Source organism: Aquarana catesbeiana, linkage group LG02 (assembly GCF_042186555.1).
Source record: "Aquarana catesbeiana isolate 2022-GZ linkage group LG02, ASM4218655v1, whole genome shotgun sequence".
In the NCBI taxonomy this organism is placed as follows: domain Eukaryota; kingdom Metazoa; phylum Chordata; class Amphibia; order Anura; family Ranidae; genus Aquarana; species Aquarana catesbeiana.
In genome coordinates this window covers 707006199-707023832 of record NC_133325.1, presented here as the reverse complement: position 1 = coordinate 707023832, position 17634 = coordinate 707006199, and the positions used below count along the sequence as shown (strand labels likewise).

Sequence of the window (17634 nt, the reverse complement as noted above, 5' to 3'; positions counted from 1 at the left end):
ACTTGAGCATTTTCAGCTCTAAAAAAAGCTCGTAAAAGCCCAAAAAAACACCTGAAAATCGCCCAACAAGCAAAATCCCATTAATTTCAATGGCACCTGTTCACATCTGAGCATTTTGTCACCTGGAGAAAAACGAATGAAAAACACTCTGAGCTCTGTTATACAAGCTGTACACTCACTACTTTACATTGTAGCAAAGTGGCATTTCTTCAGTGTTGTCACATGAAAATATATAATAAAATATTTACATAAATGTGAGGGGTGTTCTCACTTTTGTGAGATACTGTATATAGTATAGAACTGCACGATCAATCGGTAAAAAAATTGCGCTCTCTAATCAACCCCCCTGACGATCTTAATCTGGCATTTCCACGATTAAGCCCGGGTTCACACTATAGCGAACGCAGACATCGCATGCAAGTTGCACCCGCACTGCTGTGCCGATCGCATGCGATGTCTGTGCAAGCAAGTTCAGCCATACAGTTGTATGGCTAAACTCGCATTGGATTCGCACAAAAAAGGTGCAGAGACTTTTTTTCCCCCCGCACTGGAATCAAATCGCATGGGTGTTCTCATCCATGCGATCCGATTCCTGTCCGAATCCACAGTTCGCACTGCGATCTGTGAACCATTCGGGGGTGTCATTAACATTATATTGACACCCGCAGCAGTTCTCAGAGGGTAGTGTGAACTGCCTCCAGGGGAGATAGGATGCGGGAACAGGCACTGGAATCGCGCTGGTTCCCTCATCGCTACAGTGTGAAACAAGGCTCATTTAACACGTGCAGAGCCGTTCTCTGCGCACAGCTAGTGCATCCTTCATTTTCAGTTTTGGCACCAAAATTTCCATCCGGTGCACCCCTAAAGAAAACAACGGATTCCTATGTGTCCCATTCACATTGTAATGTGCACTGCAGTGTGCTGCAATAAAATGCACACATGCTGCATTTTATCGCAAAGCACAGGCCTGAATCGCACTGCAATGTTAGGCAGCACAGCACATTGTGCCCCTGATATTGCAACGAAATTTAACTTTTGTATTGTTCAAATAAAGGTTGTACAAAACAAAAAGGGACCACACTGCCCCCTAGCCAGCTGGCAATGCAGAGTGTCCAGGGTGCTGAATTGCTCCAGCTGCCCTGCGCTTTGACTGAGGACCAGTATGAATTCATCCTTAAAGGATAAGTGCACCCTAACACTAAAATCTCTACATGTACAGACATCCATGATCTAACACTAACTTATTTAACCCTGTAAAGAAGAAATCAGTATACATACCTTTTTTGCAGCCAATCAGACCCGATCCCACGCTGAGCTGTCATCTGCGGCTTTGCTGTGTAGGCGGGTGCAGAGGACACAGCCGACAACGGAAGCCCCATAGTAACTCTATGGGTGACGTCACTTCCCATTCATTTCACAGCCATTGTTGGCTGTGTCCTCTGCAGAGCTTCCGCTGCTGGAGACCGGATCAGCTTCAAAAAAGGTATGTATACTGATTTCTTCTTTATAGGGCTAGATAGGTTAGAGTTAGATCGTGGATGTCTGCAGATGTAGCGATTTTACTGATATGTCCCGTACACACGGTCGGATTTTCCAACGGGAAGTGTTCGATGGGAGCTTCTTGTCGGAAATTCCGACTGTGTGTAGGCTCCATCAGACATTTTCCATCGAAATTTCTGTCACACAAAATTTGAGATCTGGATCTCAAATTTTCCGACAACAAGATTTGTTGCAGTAAATTCCGATCGTGTGTACACAATTCCGATGCACAAAGTTCCACGCAGAAGAGCCGCACTGGCTATTGAACTTCATTTTTCTCGGCTCGTCGTACGTGTTGTACGTCACCGCATTCTTGGCGCTCGGAATTTCCGACAAGATTTGTGTGACCGGGTGTGTGCAAGACAAGTTTGAGCCAACATCCGTCTGAAAAAATGGATTTTGTTGTCGGAATGTCCGATTGTGTGTACGTGGCATTGGGGTGGACTTCTCCTTTAGCCCTGGTTCACACTGGAGTGTTTTGACATGCGATTTCAAATCACATGTCAAATCGGCGGCAATTGCCGTCAATGGCACCGATTTCAAAAAGTCGTTTCTGTACTACTTTTTGCGATTTCGGGCTGCGATTCACATTGACACCTGTGCAGAAACCTGCACAGATGTCTCTGAAATCGCGGCAAAAATCAGGACTGACATGCAGGAGTGAAATTGTGAGAGTTCAGCTGAACTCGCACGGCTTTATTCCCGCAGCTCAGTGTGAACCTGGACTCAAACTGTAAATTGAAGGTATATCTCTCAGCAAAATAAGTGGTAAAAATTGACCCGTGATTTGATGCCTGGTGGCGATTTGCGACCTCCGCATTCCCCCTCAATGAAGGATTTACTCCCTTACAAGCCGATTTCCCAACTGTCAGCTCATTGTACATTCCAGGGAACCATCCAGGAGAGCAGGATACCATTATCTGACTATCTGACAGCTGGGTGAAATTGGGGATTCTACAGGGGATCGCTCATGACTCAAAATGTCACTTTTGGGTGGGTTTGGCCTTTAAGAATATTAAAGCATAAAATCTTTTCTCTGCTGTTTTTCAGGCTTCAGAAGACATGCCGTGTGGCATTGCGCCTACTCGGATTCCTAAACCAAAACCCGGGACAGTGTCCAAACTACCCATTAAGAAACCTATGGGAAATGCAGTGAATGGAGAGCGGGAAGTAAGCAGAGAGAAATCACATTCATCCAGAACCATTTCTAATCCCCAAGGTGCAGCTAAGAGGTGATCCTTGTAAACGAGGAGCTGAAGACAAATGCGGTTCCCCACCCAGACTCTGACCTGTACTTCCACCATGGCTGACAGCTCCACTCTCCTTTATATTCTCTCTGTACATTACATTTTTAGTTAGGATTAATCATCGTGTGTGTGCGCTTTGTATTCATGTCATTTTTAAAGAATAAACAGTTTTCATTTAATTTGTCCGATTTCAGGGTCTTTTGATGCAAATGAAATGTAGATCTCAAGGCCAACATAGATCACCTGTATTCTGCTGCAGATACAGCGGGTAAAATAAAAGTATTGAACACGTCACCATTTTTCTAGGTAAATATATTTCTAAAGGTGCTATTGACATGAAATTTTCACTACATGTCGGTAACAACCCATGCAATCTATACATACAAAGACACCAAAACAAATAATTGAGAAATTAAGTTCTGTGTAATAAAATAGAATGACACAGGGAAAAAAGTATTGAACAGATTAAGAAAGGGAGGTACAAAAAGGCATGGAAAGCCAAAACATCAGCTGAAATCTATCAGTAATTACAAAGCAACCCTTCCCCTTGTCAGCGCAAATGAACATCAGCTGGTTCAGTTTCAACTGATAGCCTATAAAAAGGTGTCTCATTACCAAGGTGTCACACAAGAAACATCTCATGATGGGTAAAAGCAAAGAGCTCTCTGAAGATCTTCACAACCTTATTGTTGCCAAACATATTGATGACATTGGTTACAGAAGGATTTCTAAACATCTGAATGTTCCAGTGAGCACTGTTGGAGCCATAATCCGGAAGTGGAAAGAACATCATTTCACCATAAACCGGCCACGACCAGGTGCTTCTCGCAAGATTTTTGACAGAGGAGTGAAAATAATTATCAGAAGAGTTGTCCAAGAGCCAAGGACCACTTGGAGAGCCTCAGAAACACCTGGAATTAACAGGTACAATTGTTTCAAAGAAAACACTCATCATGCAAGACGCCATTGCTGAAGAAAAAGCATGTTTTAGTTTGTTTAAAGTTTGCTGCACAAAATTTAGACAAGCCTGTGAAATACTGGGAGATTATAGTCTGGTTAGAGACCAAAATGTAACTCTTTGGATGCCATAATACACACCATTTTTTGAGGTTGAAATGGCACTGCACATTACCTCAAAAACACCCCCATACGAAGAGTGAAGTTTGGAGGTGGGAACATCATGGTATGGGTGGGGCTGTTTTTCAGCATTCAGTACTGGCAAACTTCATGTCATTAAAGGAAGGATGAATGGAAAAATGTACCAAGACATTCTTGATAAAAATCTGCTGTCATCTACCAGGGTGGACATTTCAGCAAGACAATGATCCCATAAACAAAGCCAAGGAAACTCTCAATTGGTTTCAAAGAAAGAAAATAAAGCTGCTAGAATGGCCCAGCCAATCACCTGACTTGAATCCAATAGAAAATCTATGGAAAGAACTTAAGATCAGAGTTCATGGGAAGAGGCCCATGAAACCTTCAAGATTTGAAGACTGTGTGGAAGAATGGGCCAAAATCACACCTGAGCAATGTATGTGACTAGTTTGTCCATACAGGAGGCGTCTTGAAGCTGTCATCACCAACAAAGGATTTTGTATGGAGTATTAAATATATTTCAGTTAGTGTGTTTAATACTTTTTCCCTGTGTCATTCCCTTTTTTTTTTTTTTTTTTTACACAGAACTTAATTTCTGAACATATTTGTTTTGGTTTCTTTGTATGTATGGATTGCATGGGTTGTTACCGACATGTGGTGAAAATTTCATGCCAATAGTACCTTTCGAAATATATTTACCTAGAAAAATGGTGACGTGTTCAATCAGGGTGGATATAAATCAATGATTTTTTTTTTTTTTAAATTGATTTTTTTTTAATTTTTAATAAAATTTATTTTAATAAAATGCTTTTAGAGTAAAAATCTATCTAAAGTTAGTTTTCTATTTAAGATACATTAATAATTTAGATTATTCAGCATGAAATGGAGCTTAGGTATGTAGCATGAGGCTGTATATTCTGCAATATTTACATTTTTGGTAAACTCATTTAATGAATCCAAGCTCTGCAAGCTGAGATAACATGCACTGCATTGATGCATTCACACAATGTCACAGATAAGATGAGATAACATGAGATAAAACAAAGTTCAGGAATATTCATTTATCCCATTGTTATGCAAATATATGTACACTACAAACTGTATGATTGAATCGGTTCTGATATCACTGTTTTACTAACCTGACAGCTTATTTAGAATAATAGGAAACCTTAATTTTGTTTGCATTAGTATTAAAAATTCTAACTACCAGCAAGAAGAAGTCCTTACATTTAAAGAGCACCTGTCATTTCAGATCAATCATGGCAGCGCCTGTTAGCGGGCATCCACTCACCTGCTGCCGCCACGTCCCTCACCTTGTTGTGTCACTGCCGCTTCACCAGACGTCCCATTAAAGTGAATGGGACTGTCGGTGAGTCAAGATCGAGGAGGAAGAGCCGTTGCGGGACAGAGATGACAGTTGCTCTTTAAAAATTATGATTTAAATCAAGCCTTTTTACTAGTGATTTAAATCGACCTGATTTAAAATCAAATCCACCCTGTGTTTAATACTTATTGCTATATATAAAATGCTGCAGTCTGCATAAATTCCTGGCATATCACAACATACAGCTCCAGTCCAATGACTCTGCCCAGGCTGAGATGTGATGTAATCAGTCTGCTGCAGGCAGGTGGAAGAATTCTTCAGTCTCTTTTCCAGACCACACATTGCAACTCACAAGGCGAGAGGCTGCAGCTGAGTTTATCTGTATGAGATATTCATGAACTCGGCCAAGGACTATCCAGGCACTAGGATTTACATGTTTGTACAGTACAGTAGTTGCCGAGTATGGATGATGACTGAACAAAGATGGTGCTGTCCTTCTGAAGAGAGAAGCAGGGGGAATTTCGCTCAAATAACTGCAAATAAATACTTGAGTGTTCCACCCACACATTACTTACTGAACATGAAACAATACACTGTATCCAATGCTAAACCCTCTTACAATACTGATTATGATATCGCTTATCTAGCTTTGAAGTAGAGATCATGTGACTGCTACCTTTCCTTTCTCGGATAATTCAGGATGAAACAGAGGGCAGATAGTTGCAGCGATTCCAAGTCACATCCACTGACTCACTGAAATACACCAAAGATTAGGGAAAGAAAGCGACTTTGGAGGTGCCAGATGTTACCTTAAGAAATCGCATACAACAATAAGTAAGCATACAAACATAAGTGTTTAATTACATACAGAGCAATAAAATCATTCCAATTAAAATATCTCCCTTATTCTTTCAATCCCCTGCCATTAAGAGGCTGCACCTCCTATATAGTATAATGATTATGGAAAAATAAATATGTATCGTTATCGGTATACTAAGCGTTTGCACGAGTACTCATGCAAATGCTCCGATACTAAAAACCAATACCTTCAGACTCTGTTCGGGGGCCAGTTTGCGGCGCAATTTCAAAGCCTGATCCGGTGCGGTTTTGTGCAGCGGTTCAGGTGCGATTCCAATGCGAAATGTAGTGTATGAGATTAGAATATCGCACCTGAACTGGACTGAAATCGCACAGGACTCTTTCAAATCGCTCTGTGGCCGCCCGCATATACAGTTGTGTGAAAAACTATTTGCCCCTGCCTGATTTTTTTCTTTTTTATTTTGCATATTTCTCACACTTAAATGATTCAGATCAACAAACAAATTTTAATATTACACAAAGATAATCAGAGCAAATCGAAGATGCAGTTTTTAATTTATTATTTAATTTATTAACCACTTGCCGACCGGCTCACACTAGTTATATGTCGGCAGAATGGCACGTACAGGCATATTAACGTACCTGTACATTGCCCTTTAAGATGTGGCATTATTATATTTATTGGGGATATTTATTATAGCAAAAAGTAAAAAATATTGTGTTTTTTTCAAAATTGTCGCAGAGGTGATCAAATACAACCAAAAGAAAGCTCTATTTGTGGGGAAAAAAGGAGGCCAATTTTGTTTGGGAGCCACGTCACGCGACCACGCAATTGTCAGTTAAAGCGACGCAGTGCCGAATCGCAAAAAGTGCTCTGGTCTCTGGCCAGCCAAATGGTCCGGGGCTTAAGTGATTAAGGGAAAAAAATCTGTTCAAACCGGCCTTGCCCTATGTGAAAAAGTAATTTCCCCCTCCCATGCTGAATCATGAATGAACTGTGATTAACCACAATTTTTTGGAAAGCTGAGTTAAATTTCACTTGCCACACGCAGGCCTGATTACTGCCAGACCTGTTGAATCAAGAAATCACATAAGTGAAGCACGCTAACAGATCACAAAAAGCCACACATCATGCCACAATCTACAAAAATTCAAGAACAGATTAGAAACAAAGTAATGTACATGTATCGTTCTAGGAAGGGTTTCAAAGCCATTTCTAAGGCTTTGAAACTCCAGTGAACCATGGGGAGAGCCATTATCCACAAATGGAGATAACTTGGAACAATGGTGAACCTTCCCAGGAGTGGCCGGCCTACAAAAATTACTCCAAGAGCACAACGACGACTCATCCAGGAGGTCATAAAAGAACCCAGAACAACATCTAGATCCCCCTGGACAGGTATCAAGCTTACTTGACGACTTCTCTGGATGGCTACCCTACTTTCTCCCTTCTGAAATTCCAACAATTATTCTTGGCGAGTTCAACATCCCTGTTAATCTTAACATTCCCGCTACTTCGCTGCTGAGCCCAACATCCTCTTTTGACCTAAAACAATGGACACACTCTTCTACTCACTCTGTTGGCAACTGCCTTGACCTCAACTTCTCCTACCTATGCACTCCACACAATCTCTCCAATATTCCTTTTCTTCTCTCTGATCACCACCTTATTAGTTTTACTCTCTCCTTATCTTCCTTCTCCTTGCTTTCCAACTACCAAACTATTACCTGTAGAAACCTTCACCATCTTAACCCTTCTCTTCTTTTTTTCTGCTACAGATTGTCTCTACAACAAAATCTCATCCTTGTCCTGCCCCAACTTTGCCACTTATGTCTACAAACAGTTCACTATCATCCACCCTGGATACCTTTGCCCCCCTCACTACACACAGAATCACACAGAATCAGGCCCCGACCGCGCTCTTGTGGCATAAGACTAAGTCACAGCAAGATTTCAGCCAACATAAATCTGCCCTCCAAAAATACCATTCTTGCCTCCACACTGCCAAAGAAACCTACTTTATCACTCTCATTAACACCCTCTCACGCAGTCCCTGTCAACTATTTTCTACCTTTACCACTCTACTTCGTCCTCCATTACCTCCACCCACTAACTTACTCACTGCCCAGGAGATTGCTAATCACTTCAAAAATAAGATTGAGACAATTCGTCTCGAGATCTCCACTCTACAGATATATCTCTCACTTTACACCCCTTGTCCTCCTGCAAATCAATACTTCCCTCTTTTAACCCAGCTACTATAGAGGAAGTCACTAAACTTTTTTCTAACGCCCACCTAACCTTCTGCTCCCTGGACCCTGTTCCTTCTCAAATACTACGGTCACCATCTGGCTCTATCCTACACTCTTTAACTCATATCTTCAACCCTCCAAAACATGCTCTAGTCACTCCCATACCAAAAAAGGTCTCACTAGACCCCACCAATTTTAACAACCTAAGACCCATCTCTTTACTCCCTTTTGCCTCCAAACTCCTTGAACCTTTAGTCTACAACCGATTGAGTGACCACCTCATTGAGAATAACCTTCTTGATCCCCTTCAGTCTGGATTTCGCCCTCAACACTCCACAGAAACTGCCCTCCTAAAACTCACAAATGAATTCCTAACAGCCAAAACCAACGGTCATTACTCCGTACTCTTACTCTTGGACCTTTCCGCTGCCTTTGATACAGTTGACCACCCCCTCCTCCTCAAAAAAGTAAATTTGCTTGGTCTTCATGGCTGCGCTCTCCGTTGGTTCATATCTTACCTATCTCATTGCACCTTCAGTGTCACTTACAACTAGCCTCCCATGGCTTCCACTACCATTTATATGCTGACGACACCCAAATCTCTCTCTCTGCCCCTCAGCTCACCCCATCAGTCTCCTTACGCATCACTGATTCACTAACAGACATATCAGCCTGGATGTCAAACTGAATCCATCTAAACTGAAATCCATCTTTAAGATGGAAAACTGAATCCATCTTAAAGCTCTTAAAGGGGTTGTAAACTCTCATGTTTTTTCACCTTAATGCATTCTATGCATTAAGGTAAAAAAACTTGTCATTGACCGGCCGCCCAGCCCCCCCACTTTACACGCTCTTCCTCTCTGCCCAGGGTTCTCAGGTCTTGATTGGATAGATTAATAGCAGCACAGCCATTGACTCCCACTGCTGTCAATCAAATCCAATGACACGGGCCCTGGGAGCAGGGCCGAGTCCTACATTCGGCGTCTGTGGACAAGGTAACCCCCCAGGAGAGTGCTTCTCCTAGGGGGTTATACGATGCGAGGAGGAGTTACCAGCACCGCCGGGGGACCCCAAAAGAGGATGATCGAGGCCACTCTGTGCAAAACGAACTGCACAATGGAGGCAAGTATGACATGTTTTTTATTTTAATAAAATAAAAACCGAAGCCTTACAATCACTTTAATATTTCCTCCCCCACATGCCCCTTCCTCCTTACCAACCATTCAGTGTCCTCCACCCCTCTCTGCCAATACCTCTTAACTGGCTTCCACTCACCCAATGAATAAAATTCAAAGTGCTAACAATCATTTACAAAGCCATCCATAACTCTGCCCCCAGCTACATCACTAACCTAGTCACAAAATACCAAAGAAGCCGCTCTCTTTGGTCCTCCCAAGACCTCTTGCTCTCTAGCTCCCTTGTCACCTCCTCCCATGCTCGCCTGCAGGATTTCTCCAGAGCTTCTCCCATACTTTGGAACTCCCTACCACAATCTGTCTGACTGTCCCCTAATCTATCCATCTTTAGACGATCCCTGAAAACCCTTCTCTTTAAAGAAGCCTATCCTGCTTCTAACTAATACACTGTTTTACTTCCTCCATCAGCTCATCCCCCACAGCTATTACCTTTTGTATCAATTGACCCTCCCTTTTTAGATTGTAAGCTCTAATGAGCAGAGCTCTCTGATTCCTCTTGTACCAAATTGTAATGTAACTGTTATGTCTGCCTTTATTTTGTTAAGCGCTGCGCAAACTGTTGGCACTATATAAATCCTGTATAATAGTAATAATAATAATAATCTAAAGAACCGCAGGTCTCACTTGCCTCAGGTAAGATCAGTGATCATGATTCAACAATAAGAAAGAGACTGGGCAAAAATGGCATCTATGGGAGAGTTCCAAGGCCAAAGCCACTGCTGACCAAAAAGAACACAAAGACTTATCTCACATTTACCAAAAAACATCTTGATTATCCCCAAGACTTTTAGGCAAATATTCTGTGGACTGATGAGATAAAAATTTAACTTTTTTGAAGGTGTGCGTCCCGTTACATCTGGCATAAAACTAAAACAGCATTTCACGGACGACTTACCATAACTGATGGAACCATGAATTCTGAGCTCTACCAGAAAATCCTAAAGGAGAATGTCCGGCCATCAGTTTGTGACCTCAAGTGCACTCGGGTTATGCAGCAGGACAATGATCCGAAACACAACAGCAAGTCCACCTCCAAATGGTTCAAACAAACAAAATTTAGATTTTGGAGTAGCCTAGTAAAAGCCTGGACTTAAATCCAATTGAGATGCTGTATCATGACCTTACACAGGCTGTTCATGCTGGAAAACCCTCAAACCCTAATTGCCCCCTAAATTAGGTTTAGGGGGCAATTACTTTTTCACACAACTGTATGTGAACAGAATGTAAAAACTCACTGAAATGCACATGAAAACGGATGTGAAACTGACGTCTCTGCAAGTGAAATATACGCGATTTTCCCATCAGTTTTCATGCATGTATGGTGTGAAAGAGCCACAAAAAATCTGTTACATGACACTAAAACTAGGTATCGGTAATTGGTTTCGGTCTTCAAAATCTGGTATTGGTGCATCCCTACAAATAAGTGTAACTTAAATTGGCTGTAAACTCGATTTGTGAAATTTGAGCTGGGTACATCTGTAGTGTTTACTTATCTCTCTCCAAAGCACCGAGTCCCGTGGCTTTCCCCTGCTCCATAGAAATTCTGAAAAGTTCTCCGACACAGGAGATAAAAGCAGCCTGAAATTTGTGTCATGGGAAGTTGCTATAGATTAGCAGAAAGCTTGCCTTCTCACAGCACAGCTCTGCACACTACTTCCTTCCTTTGCCAATGTGAAAGGGGGGTGTGCCTTTCCTCCAATCAGCTGTCTTGGCTATATACCAATAATCCACAGTGCTGAACAGGAAGAGAAAATATGTAACACCATGAGCACTTTCTAAAGGATATATAAAGCTGAAGACAGCAGATAAACAAGTAAAACTTATGTAGGGAGATTTGTTTCATCCCTGTGTATCATCTGAGGCTGTTCACTTCACTGGGTATATGTGAAGGTTTACATCCACTTTAAAGTAGATGTAAACCCAATTAATGAAATCTGACCTGTGCACATATATCTGTAGGAAGAAAATAACTTTTATTCCAAAAATAACAAATGAAAGCCAACAAAGACAACAAAGACAGAGTGTCCGAACCCAGGAAGTGACTCTTCAGGTTTGAAGAAGCACTGAGGTCAGTGTGAAACGCACGCATCACCTCCTGGGTTCGGACACTATGTTGGCTGTCGTTTGCTATTTTTTGGAAAAAAAACGTCGGAATGTTCCAGTGGCGTGCAGCCATTCTTTTCTTCCTATTAATCATGGGTGGTGAGCCATGGCTTGCACCCAGCGCATCCGGACTGTAGTGACTGCTCACCTGGAGTGACGTCTTCCTTGTTTGAATCACATATATCTGTAGTGTTTACTTATCTCTTCTCTCCAAAGCTCTAAGTGCCGTTGCTTTCTGCTGCTTCGTTCCTCTGTTATCAGCATAACTTCTGACAAGTTTTCCGACACAGGAGATAAAAGCAGATTGAAATTTGTGTTGGGGAGGGAACTTTGAGATAGATTAGCAGAGAGCTTGTCTACTCACAGTACAGTTCTGCAAGTTTCGTCGTCATTCCTCTGCCTATGTGGGGGGGGGGGGGGGGTTGAGCGCACAATTGCCAGATAAAGTAGTGCAGTGCTGAATAGCAAAAAATGTCCTGGTCATGAAGGGGGTAAAATCTTCCAAAGCTCAAGTGGTTAAACATCAGCAGCTACAGAATTAGTACAGTGCCGTAAAAAAGTATTCATACCCCTAGAATTATCCACATTTTGTCAGGTTACAAACAAAAATGTAAATGTATTTTATGTGATGGACCAACACAAAGTGGCACATAATTGTTAAGTGGAAGGAAAATAATATTTGGTTTTCCAATTTTTTTACAAATAAATATCTGAAAAGTGTGGCGTGCATTTGTATTCAGCCCCTTTACTCAGATACCCCTAACTAAAATCTAGTGGAACCAATTGCCTTCAGAAGTCACCTAATTAGAAATAAAATAGCATTCACTTGTGTGTAATTTAATCTCAGTATAAATACAGCTGTTCTGTGAAGCCCTCAGACATTTGCTAGAGAACCTTAATGAACAAACAGCATCATAAAGGCCAAGGAACACACCAGACAGGTCAGGGGTAAAGTTGTGGAGAAGGTTAAAGCAGGATTAGGTTAGAAAAACAATATCCCAAGCTTTGAATATCTCACGGAGCACTGTTCAATCCATCATCAGAATATGGAAAGAGTATGGCACAACTGCAAACCTACCAAGACATGGCCGTCCACCTAAACTGACAGACCGGGCAAGGAGAGCATTAATCAGAGAAGCAGCCAAGAGGCCTATGGTAACTCTGGAGGAGTGGCAGAGATCCACAGCTCAGGTGGGAGAATCTGTCCACAGAACGACTATTAGTCATGCACTCCACTGAACTTTTTGTCCTAAAAGCAAAATGCTAAGTGTGGTGGAAAACTAACACTGCACATCAGCCTGAGCACACCATCCCCACCGTGAAACATGGTGGTGGCAGCATCATGTTGTGGGGATGCTTTTCTTCAGCAGGGACAGGGAAGCTGGTCAGAGTTGATGGGAAGATGGATGAAGCCAAATACAGGGCAATCTTAAAAGAAAGCCTATTAGTCTGCAAAAGACTTGAGATTGGGTTGGAGGTTCACCTTCCAGCAGGACAACCACCCTAAATATACAGCCAGAGCTACAATGGAATGGTTTAGATCAAAGCATATTCATGTGTTAGAATGGCCCAGTCAAAGTCCAGACCTAAATCCAATTGAGAATTTGTGGCAAGACTTGAAAATTGCTGCTCACAGATGCTCTCCATCCAATCTGACAGAGCTTAAGCTATTTTGCAAAAGAAGAATGGGCAGAAATTTCACTCTCTAGATGTGCAAAGCTGGTAGAGACATCCCCAAAAAGACTTGCAGCTGTAATTGTAATGAAAGGTGGTTCTACAAAGTATTGACTCCGGGGGGCCGAATACAAATGTACCCCACACTTTTCACATATTTATTTGTAAAGAAAAATTAAAACCATTTATCATTTTACTTCCATTTCACAATTATGTGCCACTTTGTGTTGGTTTATCACATAAAATCCAAAAAATACATTTACGTTTTTGGTTGTAACATGACAACAACATGTGGAAAATTTTGAGGGGTATGAATACTTTATCAAGGCACTGTAGCTGCTGCCTTTCAATCATTTTTTTTTTTAAACCTAATCAGAGCATCAGCACTACGCAGCTACGGCTTGTTTACACCAAAATGATTGCCCCCAATGCAGTCTCAACATAAGAACAAGGCACTTTGACTTCATTCCTATGGCTTCGGCTACGAACCCAAAAAAAATTCCAACATGCTGCAGTGCAGAAATAAAAATAAAAAATTAAAAAATAAAAAAAAACGCATTGCAACGCACATTCATACTGAACACCAGTGCACACATGATACAATAACGCACACTGTATGGTGCGACAGCCTGCACTACAATGTTAGGAACCCCCTAGGATAATATAGATTGATCACTGCTCCATTACAGATCACATGGAGGAAAATCTGTACAAGCTTCTAGCAAGCAACTCAGAAGCATCAGGAAGCATGCCCAAACAATTCTGTATTGTGATGCACCATGCACAAACTACCTTCCCTTCTTCAATATAAACATATTCTAAGCTGGGGAAGGTAGCTCACAGGCTGACATCGGCACCGCAGGCACGCTGTGTGTTGGCACAGCATCCTGTAGTCCTGGTGCGAGTACAGCAGCTTGACAACAATAGTATGGGATCTGCAGCCCATGATGATTACGGCTGTCAGTATAAAACAGGAAACACCAGAGATACAATGATACTGGAAGGATCACCAGGCAATTGCTTTGAAATAATTAAACATCACTGAATGTAGGATATGGCTGTACCTAAGGAAGGGAGAAATATGAATTGTATTTTAAAGTACATTAATTATATTTTTAGGTTTATATACACTTAAACAATTCTGCTTGACTAATATTAGCTCTGGTCCCCAACAACCATAATGATATAAATGCTACTGAAAGGAAATTGCCCTGTTAGTGGTTGAAATAAAGTTATTTGCTGCCACCTGCTGGCCACACTACAAAATTACAACGCAGGAAGACTGCATTTCTACTGCTGAGGCTTCGTTTATGCATGCATTGCCCTCTGAAGAGCAATCTATGTTCGTATCACTTTTCAGAAGGCATTTCACTGTTTTAACCCCTTAAACCCAGCACCAGCCCGCTGCAACAATGTGCATTGAGCACAGTTGCAGGGTGCCCCCCATTCAATAGAATAGGTTGTATTCGGTAAATGGTACGAACCACATAAGGGGATCATTGTTGTCATGCTGTGATGCAAAGCAGGCATATGTACACCCCCCTCCACTGCCTTTTGCAGCTTAAAGCGGAGTTCCACCCAAAAATGGAACTTCCACTTTCAGTGACCCCCTGACATGCCACATTTGGCATTTCATTTTTTTTGGGGGGGGGGGTACCCTCTTTTTAGAGGGTCCCAGCTCCCACTTCCTCCTGGCACTCCGCGGTGCTGGAAGGGAGATCACCTCTCCCCCCCTCCCTCCCTCTCTGCAATCATCTGGGACACGTCACAGGTCCCAGATGCTCGCGCATGCGCAGTGGGTGCCCGGCTGTGAAGCCACAGCTGGGCGCCCACAGTTACAATTCCGGCACCGTAGAGAGGAGGGGGAGATGAGCAGGGCTTCGTGCCCCCGCATCGCTGGACCCTGGGACAGGTAAGTGTCCGATTATTAAAAGTCAGCAGCTGCGGTATTTGTAGCTGCTGACTTTGAATTTTTTTTTTTTAAGCAGAACTCTGCTTTAAGGAGGAGTGGTTGGGGGATGGTAAAAATGTGGCATTTTTACCAACCCTCAACCGCAAGTGTAAACGAGGTCTGAGGCCTGGTTCACACCTATCCATTTTTTTGTGTGTTTTCAGTTTTGCAGAAAGACATTACAGTCCATTTAATATGGTTTCTTATGGACGTAGTTCACATCTGTGCATTTTATGGAAAGGACCAGGGACTTTTTTTTCTCGTCTTTGGTTCCATAGACTTCAATGGATCAAAAATGTGTATTGAAAAAAAACGCGAAATGCACCTGCAATATACAAACTGCAACCTGCATAGGTGTTAAGGGTTAGTTCACTGTCAGGAACATTTGCAATAACCCCCCCTGCAGGATCCCGAGCACATTACAGTTCATTGCTCCGCTTTTAAAAGAAAGAAATTGACCAATTTTTTATATATAATTGTAATGCTAATTGATTTAATGTCCGGGAGAAAAATACGTTCAAACAGGATTGTTCAAATGTGCCATACATGACACAATCATATCGATCTCTCTACTTTCCTTCAATCCGATTTTCTGTCCAAACTGATTGTAATCATTTTGAAGATATTGGCTGGTTTCCCCAAATCAATCGATGACATGGTATGTCTCTTTTCAATAATTCATAGATTGGATCAGATTGTCTGATTGTGTGGAGAATCATTTGATCAGATTGTTATGTGTGTGGTCGCCATCACATGCACAGTAAGTGGACTATGCCTATAGGAAGGGCATTATCCAAACTTGGTCAGTGTGGTACAGTTTATTTTTATCAACAGGTGCCCCATTATCTGAATAGGAAGAATAGGAAATGATCACTTTTGAAATGTTGCAATCATACAGTAAATGTGCTGTATACAATATAGGCGCATTTTCGGCGTGCTTGTGGTGCGTTTCAATAGATGTGAATAGAGGCGGCTGCAAAGCATCAATGTCTGCTGAACATTGGAGTTGGCGTTATTTTTTCAATACAACACTAACGCTCCGGTGTGTACACCTCCATCCACTCCCTATTTCATCAATTTTCAGAGGCATTGATAGTCAATCAGGAAGCGATAAAAATGCAGCCCAACCATCTATATTCAATGCTTGTGTGAATGAGCCCCAGTGTTCTCCGATGTCAGGATCTGCACTGATTACTGTAAAAACCTTACATCATTCATCACGGGTACCACACACAGCTCTCTCCTGTCATTTCCCCGCTCCTCCTCATCCATTCACTAAACGCCTTGTATTCTCAGCACACCATCGTCGGGATGAATGAACTCTCACATGGGGTGGTTATGTCATCCTGGCCAATCAATATGGCCGTAGGGCTCTAAGCCAGGGAGAAGATGTTGGGGAGGGAGCTCATGGATGTCACATTGATGGAGAGGGGAGCACCGGAGGGTTTCGCCCCAAACACAATACTCCACTCTGATTGGACGACACACAAAGATTTGCGGTGAAGGAATCTGGTATGGAGAGAAATCTGGAGGCGACCATCACACACCTCCTGAAACCACCATCAGTCTGACAACCACAACTGTCAGCTGACCAAGAAGAAGCATGCAGCAAGGAAAGTCACAACCGAGAGACATGCTGGTCCTGGCCGGGGACTCAGACACCGGATCAGGATGACAGCTAGGGGACCAGTAAGAAGAGAGTAATACACAGATTAGATGTCACACAATGATCACAGATGGTTTGTATGTACACAATACACTGATATTTACATTGTAACAACCAGAGAATGCACCAATCAGAAATCAGCAGGGATCTGATTGGACACATACAGAGTACAGCACTGAGTCTGCCCCACACACACACACACCTGACACGTGTGGAGCCAGCCTCCTGTGTGGAGGGAGCACAGATCCCAGCGTGCCCTGCCATGATCTCATATCCCAGCCATTGTCACACATGTCACACCCCACCTTACCTCCACTGGGCGTGTCACCCGCCGGCTCCTCCCACCACTCGTTTCCCAAATCATCTGCCATAGCGGATCCTCAGCCTCTCCGATCGCACTAGAGATCCACAAACTATCCACAGTGCCTTCTCTTCCAGTTCAAATCCGGAGCCACATGTGTGGGCGGAGCTACAAAACCAAGCCTCGGTCTGACTCCGAAACCACGCCCACCACCTGTGAGGATTGGACGGCAGGCTCTGATTTGGTCGCTTTTTTTCTTAATAACTTTATTGACTTGACAAGAACATAACAAACGTGTATGTATGTTGTTGAATTTGGTGTAAATAAAACGTTGGTGGGTTTGTGTCTTTGGAGGGTCTGTTGATAAAGCAGCAGTGAGGTCCGCTGTGGGCATATAATTACAAATTTAACCCCTTCATGGCGTAGGCTAAAACAAATCTCAACGCCTGTAAGTTTGTTTGTAACG

The 17634-nt window shown here is 42.5% G+C and overlaps 2 protein-coding genes across 2 annotated transcripts in view; one reads left to right on the top strand and one right to left on the bottom strand.

Annotated features, from left to right (window-relative positions):
* Window positions 1-2965, top strand: part of FILIP1L (filamin A interacting protein 1 like) — a 440288-nt gene extending 437323 nt beyond the window's left edge. Inside the window, exon 6 of the mRNA XM_073616962.1 lies at window positions 2590-2965. Within this exon, the coding sequence (XP_073473063.1) occupies window positions 2590-2775 (186 nt within the window). The 3' untranslated portion in view covers window positions 2776-2965. The remainder of the gene's footprint in view (window positions 1-2589) is intronic.
* Window positions 1-17371, bottom strand: part of CMSS1 (cms1 ribosomal small subunit homolog) — a 507566-nt gene extending 490195 nt beyond the window's left edge. The window contains exon 1 of the mRNA XM_073616965.1: window positions 17178-17371. Within this exon, the coding sequence (XP_073473066.1) occupies window positions 17178-17238 (61 nt within the window). The 5' untranslated portion in view covers window positions 17239-17371. The remainder of the gene's footprint in view (window positions 1-17177) is intronic.
* Between the last annotated feature and the right edge of the window lie 263 nt (window positions 17372-17634).